Here is an 8,356-nt window from a genome sequence, read left to right as displayed (position 1 = left end):
TCACATAAACTAAAAAAAAAAAAAAAAAAAAAACAGGACTTCCACCTTGGTATGTCTGACAGTCTCCAGTCACACTTTCTCCACCAACATTAAATACATATCGGCCTGGTGGACTACCGTACTCCTCTATATTCACAATGGCCGCTGTTCGTGAAGCTGGTATACTGTAATGTCGCACGCCATCCCCGGCGTTGCATCCGGCCTATATTATTGCCAATGAGAAACAATCACGTAATTTGTTTTAGTTTATTATTGTACAACTGTAGTGGTGAATCATAAGATGTAAATAACAGTAAGTATGCATATCTATCAACAGAAAGTATGCATATCTATACAAATGTAGGCCGGCTACAGGGACATTAATTAGGGAGAGGAATGTTTCCCCTCAGTTTTGTCACTGTCTTGTATTTTAACAGAAAAAACATAAACTAAATGTTACATTATTGTACTGAACACGAATCTTACTATTGTTGGATACTTATTGTCTTATAATATTTAGACCTATATGAGACTGCTGCTCCTCATCTAAAAAAATTCTGGATCAACCCCATGGCTAATATATAAGAGTAATGTAAGAACAATTGAGGTATTAGAACATTGTACAAAAAATCGAGACAAACCATTTACAGAAATACAGTAAAACCCTTAATAAGATGACACCTTTGGGACCAAAAAAGTGTCCCCTGAATAGGGACTGGCCGTGGTATTAGAAGATAAACTTTCCTCAGTTTTGCGGCTGAAAAAGTGTCCCCTTATTAAGGGTGTCCCAATAATAGGGATGTCCCAAAGGAGGAGTTCTGATGTATATTGAAGCTACGTGAATCACCACATCATCACCACCACCATAATCATCATCACCACCATCATTATCACCTCTACCATCATCATTATAACCACCACCAATACCATAATCATTATCATCGTCATTACCAATTAAGTAATTTGAAATTAAGGAACGAGGAGGATTTTTGTAGATGGAGGGTCTCTAGACCACCTCAGTCGCGCCTGACCATGGTTGGAGTTGAGGTACAAAATGTTGTATCTATAATGGCACACATAGACTTTTGAAGGTAATTTGAATATACTGTAGTTCGAATTTCAAAGGGCGCCCTCTCGTTCTTGGTAGTTCTCATTGAAATAGGATTGCGTTCCAACGAAACCCTGAGAGTCGGACCTCTCGTTTAATACCTGAGCTGGTGTTCCTCCAAGACCAGTCAAATTACCCCCACTAGCACCTCCAGTTGTCCACTGTATGTCACCGTAGTTAAAAATTGCGAACGAAGATGTTCCGTCTGTCACCAGCAATACTTGGAACGTGTTATTCTATGAATAAAACAACAAATCCTGTTATTTAATATTTTTTAGAATTATGGAAATGATGTTCATCAATAGTAATAATAATAATATTAATAATAAATACAATAATGATAATAATAAATGATAATAGTAATAATTGTAATTAGCTGAAGAAATATAATCCACTTTATGTCAGCATGTTGATTTTCATATGCTTTCCGGCTTTCTAGAATTAATAAATATAAAGAAGAAAATTAAAATGACGACGATGACGACAATAACACTAATATTATGTAGGCTCTTAGGTTTAGTAACAAAAACAAAAATATTAACGAAAATTATGATAAAAATAGTAATTATAATATTGTCTGATAAAAGCAGCTGGGGATTACTGGGGTAACTATACTCACAATCATTGGTGGTCGGCTATAGTATCCGAAAAACGCCACTTGATCCCATGTTGCAACAAACAACCAAATAAGTTCGAAATTTGGTTGTGTTATTTCGTGATTTCGAACAATTCCGTCAACATATTCGGCTAATTTTACATCAACATGTCTGGTCATTTCTCTATAGTAAACAGTTCCTCCATTGTTGGTATCGACATCTGCCCAAAATGGGGCAACTATCGGCCACATTAGAGGGAACGGGTCGGGCGTGTACTGTTGCACAACCATATCAAAAGATATTGCACCGTTTGTGTTCACCTAAAATATTGAGAAAAAAAATACCTACTGTTATAGTTACTGTCATAAATGCAGAGGAAAAACATGCCTAAGTTGTTGTTTTTTGTTTTAAATTCATTTAAAAAAATTTTTATTTACTTATTTATCTATCTTTTTATTTATTATATTTTTCTTTCTTGTTCTGAACTTTAGATACAGTTATTTCTAATTTATATTGTAAATTTCTATTACACAGTAGCTGAGATAAATTGTACATTTAGCTTGAAACTTGAAATGACCAAATAGTGAAAGAAATTTTAAACAACAACTAATGATAGTGATGCCGATGATGATAATGATGACGATGATGATCATGATGATCATGATAATGATGATAATGACGGTGATGATGATGATGACGATGATGATGATCATGATAATGATGATAATGACGATGATGATGATGACGATGACGATGATAATGATAATGACGATGATGATTACGTTGTTGATGATGATGATGCTCATGATGATGATAATAGACTCACGTAAAGAGACTCGTGAAGTGTATCATAGTAAGGAAAAAAGATATCCAGGTTTATGACACCGGAAGAATCATCATCATTAATTGGTACGACTCTATCGCTAAACCCAATACCATATGGAACGAATAAACCTATGTAAAAATAAGATAAATGTTACTATTCAATTCACTTCAATAAGCCTTTCGTAGTCTAAACTGCTCCCATGCCCATATCCAAGGTCAATCCAGAAAAAAAAACCTATGTTGTGTGTAGGTTTGTTTATGTCTAATGATTTTGATATGGGCATGCGCTATGGGCTTCTTATTTCCTATTAAACCTGCATTTAAAAAAAAAATTACAAGACATAATAATAATAATATAAATTTTAAATAGTGAGGTGATTCGTCGTCTTTGTTGTCATCGTCATGGCACAATTGTCATTTAGCATTATTATGAAGTGAAGTTCTTGTTTTATTTATCTTTGACATAACATAACAGGCTAAATGCCGGCCGGGCGGCGGCCATACTTAAATTGAGATGTCCACGCGGTGGTATGGTAACGTGAACTCCACAGTTGCCGGAAACTTACGGTTCAAACAGGCGTCATAACTTGATAAATTGCCCTGAATAGGGAAAGGGACTGGACAGATGCATCGACAGTTCTCTAAATTTCGGTTAGCCTCAGCTGTGAAAATAAAATAGCAGAAAAAGAATAAATTTTACCCTGAAGAATTCATCAATAATTTTGATTCTGCTGCATTTTTTACATCACAACCATCGTTATCATCGTCATCAATATAATCATTACATCACTGTCTTTAAAGCAATACACCACCATCATCGTCGTTGTATTTTTGTGTATGAACACTGTATTATTTATTTCGATGTGAGTTTGCGTCAATAAAAAAAAATTGAACTTTCCTCTCTTCCCAGATGTGTATAAGAGACAGATATATATACAGATAGATAGATAGACTAAATTATATAGACATGAATAATATAATGAATAATATATATATATACACAATATACGTTCAAGGTATCCTTACTCCATACTAGCCACTAGCTTGGAATTCTTTATCACCCTGCTATACTAAGCATGTCAAAGCCCGTTTTACTAACTAGCAAATACCACTAACTTACTTCAAATCCCTGTTTTAAAACTTATTCCCACCTCAACCATTCATCTCCTTTAGTAGAGTGGATTGTTACATTATTATGGGTAGGGGTGGCTGGTCTCAATCATTTTTTTTTATTTTGTTACAATATTATACCGGTGACGTGTGTAGTTAGATTTAATATAAAACTGTCACCTTCAGTAACTCCGTTGCTTGCGCCTCAGAAATACTTATATACCCGTCCCTCACTGATGAGAAGTCAGGTACTCCACTAAAAACCCTATTGAATACCGCTTCGTTACCGTCCGCATCCAACTGAAATCGGTAGCCTACTACCTGACCCAGTAATGGATCAGTTGTGGCACTAGGAATAAATGTTTCATGCGGCTTTACGTACTCCACAACCGCGTCCAATTCTCCATCAGCAAGTCCTCCATTGCCTAAAAATATTTAAAAGCAATGTACTAACTGTAACGCATGCAGGAGGAAAATGACAAAGTATAGTAATTGTAAGGTTAAAAAAATGTTTATTTTATCATGTTGCCTCTAAAAACGCCTTTTAAAAAGACTCATACACGTGCCATGGACATACACCTAAGCCCCGCCACTTGGATATATCGTTGCTAAGGTACCAGAAAACGGCTGCGTACTGTTAAGTAACCACGTTTGTTATGTGTGTGTGAGGGACGTGCGCTTGTTCCTAGCCCTGTTGTGATTAGTAAGTAATTGATAAGCACTTCGGAAATGTAGGCAATAATTTCGGTTCACATTAAAACATCAATTTTTAAAACATCGATAAAAAGCAAATTTTTTGGATTTGTTGGGCTCTCATCTCATGGTGTCACAATATTATAACCGAGTCTGTAGAGAATAGATCTACGACTGCGGTATTGTGCGTGTATGAATTATTGTGATTTTCAATATAGCCAGGTCAAAGAAGCAAAATAAGGGAATGTTTAATTTGCAGACAGTGGTATATATAATTGGGTGACAAAGCACACTCCTTAACAGATAGTAGCTGACACGTTTTAATAATATTTATAAAACCAACCTAGCAAATATATAGCCTGTTGCTTCCTTATTTGTTCATGGTGTTTAAAGCGATTGAAATCAAATGCAGATGGAAAAATGTTGAGCGGAACCTTAAACGTAATTTTGGGACCACTTTTGTTTTTGGTTTTCATTAATGATATCTATACAGCCAGCAAAAAATATTTAGCTGACGAGGCAACTGCCTTTTTGTAATGGTAAAAACATTAATAGTATTACTGAAATTATGCAAGTTTATAGTTCAATTATTATTATCAAATCTGTCATCGTCATGCTGCTTCGCTTTACCTACCTGTCTGTCCATAACACAAAACAATACCAATCAACAGCAAACATAAAAACTCCCGTTTGAAACAGCGATTAACACCTGTTGGCCACATCTTGTTTTAAAGCATTGACTTCCTGTTGTCTGTGATCGCGTTGTTGAAAATAATGACTGATCTTACCTGGTATAATAAATTTGTCAGTTTAATGACGTGTTATGCGAGAATGTTGGTTGGATTGTGAGAACAATAAGTTAAATATTTGATCATGCAAAATATAATTTGTGGAAATTCCACATTTTAAATTTTGACTATGCAAAATCATTCACTCAGTCATTCTTTCATTATATTGTTCTTCAAAATTATCGATTGAGTAGTGCAAGTGTTCAGTGCTCGTGAATTTTAACAAAAGGAACAATGTCCTTTGTAAATATTGTGATATGCCAATTCGTCGTTTTATGGCTATAGTTACACTGGGTCCGGGTCCATGGCGGCATTAGTGAAACTAGGGGAGTAAAGTGATATTTTTGAGTTAAACTGAACTTTCCTCTCTTCCCTTGATATTATAAACTTGTCTTTCTTAAGCATATTTGTGTTATATGTATTGAATAACGTTTTGTTATGAAATAATATATTTAGTATATAATTAATAATTAAAATTAGTTTTCGTTTTTTCAGGTATAGGCCTATGTAGTATTATAATTATTTGTCTGTAGGCTTAGTATTCTAACATTGTAGGCCTATTATGTTTTGTTAGATAAATAAATAAGTTGATGATAAACGTGTGGTGATTTAGGTTCAGTATTTTCAGTTTTTTTTTTGTTGACCAAAAATAAAGTACAAATGATTGTAGCCTACAATACTATACCTTGTTAAAGATTAGTTTAATAAACCAATAACCTAACCTATCCTATATAATCAATAATTATAGCCTTCTAAAACCTAATATTATTGAACGGTCCTTCTAAAGTTTAAATATGATTTTTTTTAAAGTTATATTTTTAGATCATAGACCTATTGAACGGGCCCCCAATAACCCCGGGGCCCAGTGCTGTGCACTGGCTGCACTGCCCGTACCTACGCCACTGGACCTGAGTATGTGTTCCATATGTGCCTGACCCAATGACCGGGTGTAATAATGCTAAGCGCATAGAGGTCTCTACAATATGCGATATATAACTCGACAATTATCGTTATTATTAGTTGTAGTGTGGTTACGTAACATTTGTTATGCACTGTATTATGCGCTATACACGTGGAAGACCATAATGTATTGAGAATATACCTCTCTGGTAGGGCTTACAATACAATTAGTGTAAAAGTGTAAGATAGGATAGTGTGGATTAAAAATTCTCCTAATGGTAATGTTCCGAATAAATGTCTTTGTGTCTAAATAAGTATATATGATTGTTTGGAAAAAATGGTCAACATTTTATTCTGATTTTTCACCCTGACATTCGCCTGGGCGAACTGGGCGAAGGTCTGAATCCGCACCTGTAGGGTGTGAATATGAGGACCATTTAAAGGAAAACGTCCCAGACCAGATATTTAAAAAACGGGTCAACTGATCCGAATAAACTTTCGGGAAAGTTTAACCAAAGTTACAAGGAAGATATTATTATGTGTAGGGGACGATCCAGGTTAGGGTGTAAATTTGAGTGTCATTTAAATTCCTTACGTCCCAGTTATAGATGGATAAAAATAACACTTTGCAGAATAGTTTTTAATGGTGAAATGAAGAAATGATCCAATTTTTGTGACAATCCGCAGTAGATGTGGATATGAGGATCATTTAAAGATTTTGTTTTTTCACAATTGATTAACTTATTTAGACGCAATTTGCGTTTTCTAAAGCGTTTAAACCCGTTACAGCTAGGCTAAACTCAAAACTACCGTGATATGCATGAACAATCTTTGCTTTCAATCATTGAATCGCTATGAACTGAAAATGCACTTTCCTATGCAAGGTCGGCCCATATAGCGTGCGCGCAATGGTTATGGGTCACGATGTACCTGGCTATTACCATTGCAGTCACAGTTTAAGTCTCACTAATAACGTCGCAGTGAACTTGGTTTTCGTTTTTTTTTTCCACTTTCCATTAAAATGATATTTGTTTCCCGTGTTTTGTTTTTTTTACTTTATACCTTTTAACGACTTTTCTTCTTGTTGCAATTTCAACTTCATTTCTCATTAAAGCAACGGGGGAAAGTCTTATGTTCTGTTGTTCAAACAGACATAGTAAGTCTAGTTATTGTTATTGTTATTGTTATTATTATTATTATTATTATTATTGTTATTATTATTATCATTATTATTAAAATTATTATTATTATTATTATTATTATAAGAGGACACTTTTTTCGGGCACAGAACGAGAGATCTAGAATGGATTCTACTGTATTTGAAGTGTTATAGCTTTATTATCGTTTCTTGGTACTTGGTACTTTTATAGAGTTTATTCCTTGTGGTTACAAACTACCCACCACTTTAATTAATATTTCCATCAAGTACAGCCGACCCCAACCAAGTGGTGGCGCCAGGATTTGCCCGACGGGAACCGAGGTCCCCGACGAGGGGTCAGATTTGCCCAACGAAAGCAATGTGGGCGTAGTCGAGCTTCGATAAAAAAAAAAAAAGTGGTCCAGGGGGCGAAGCCCCCGAAAAGTATAACAACTTAGGGGTTTCAAAGGCTTATTTAATCGATTTTAGAGTCTACTAATATGTAGAAAATACATATAATTTTTTTTTCTCCCCGACGAATTGTGCTTTTTCTCCCCGACGGGGGTGGGGGCAGCACTCCCCGACGGGGGCTGTGGCCCCGGCCCCCCGCTGGCGCCACTCCTGCCCCAACCCAACCAACCAAATAAGCCTATGCTTTCAAAGTAAATCAATTGTAATAAAGGATAAAAAGAGCTGGACATTTCTTAGTCGAGCCGCTATAGATGGGAATCAATTAACAATTAAGTACAGTACTGTAGTTGCTTTGTTTTACCTACCTGTCTGTCCATAACAAGAACGGAAGCCCATAACCAACACAAATAATAAAAACTCCTGTTTGAAATAGCGACGGACACCTGTTGGCCACATTTTGTTTATAAAGGCACTGCCCCCGTTCTCTTCTGATCGCGTTGGGTGGAATACCACTAACATATACCTGGTGTATTTAGTCGAATGATTTCAACAATAACGCTTGATTGGGAAGTTACACCCGGAAATAAAATGTTTCTATAGGCCTCTTTTAATTCAAATATGTTTTATGCGTGTCATTCTTGCAGTGTGCATGCACAGAATTGACACAATAGGCCTGTTGACAATAAAGTATTATAAAAGAACTGTAAAACATACATATAGCAAATACAACGTCCAACTGTGAAATAGACATAAGCTAAACCGCAACAGGCAAAATTGAAATTATAACAGTTGATTACAAAAATCAATA

At 35.4% G+C, this 8,356-nt stretch overlaps 1 protein-coding gene across 1 annotated transcript in view; it reads right to left on the bottom strand.

Moving 5' to 3' along the window:
• The window catches only part of LOC117124905 (protein mesh-like), a 46,348-nt gene extending 38,326 nt beyond the window's left edge, over positions 1-8,022 (bottom strand). Inside the window, exon 1 of the mRNA XM_033271244.1 lies at positions 7,914-8,022. Coding sequence (XP_033127135.1) covers positions 7,914-8,004 — 91 coding nt within the window. The 5' untranslated portion in view covers positions 8,005-8,022. The remainder of the gene's footprint in view (positions 1-7,913) is intronic.
• Positions 8,023-8,356: the final 334 nt, after the last annotated feature.

The sequence above is a fragment of the Anneissia japonica genome, unplaced genomic scaffold, assembly GCF_011630105.1.
Source record: "Anneissia japonica isolate Jap-2015-1 unplaced genomic scaffold, ASM1163010v1 scaffold1881_len754168_cov175, whole genome shotgun sequence".
Classification (NCBI taxonomy): domain Eukaryota; kingdom Metazoa; phylum Echinodermata; class Crinoidea; order Comatulida; family Comatulidae; genus Anneissia; species Anneissia japonica.
The sequence above is the reverse complement of the archived record's forward strand: the minus strand, read 5'-3'. Positions and strand labels throughout refer to the sequence as shown.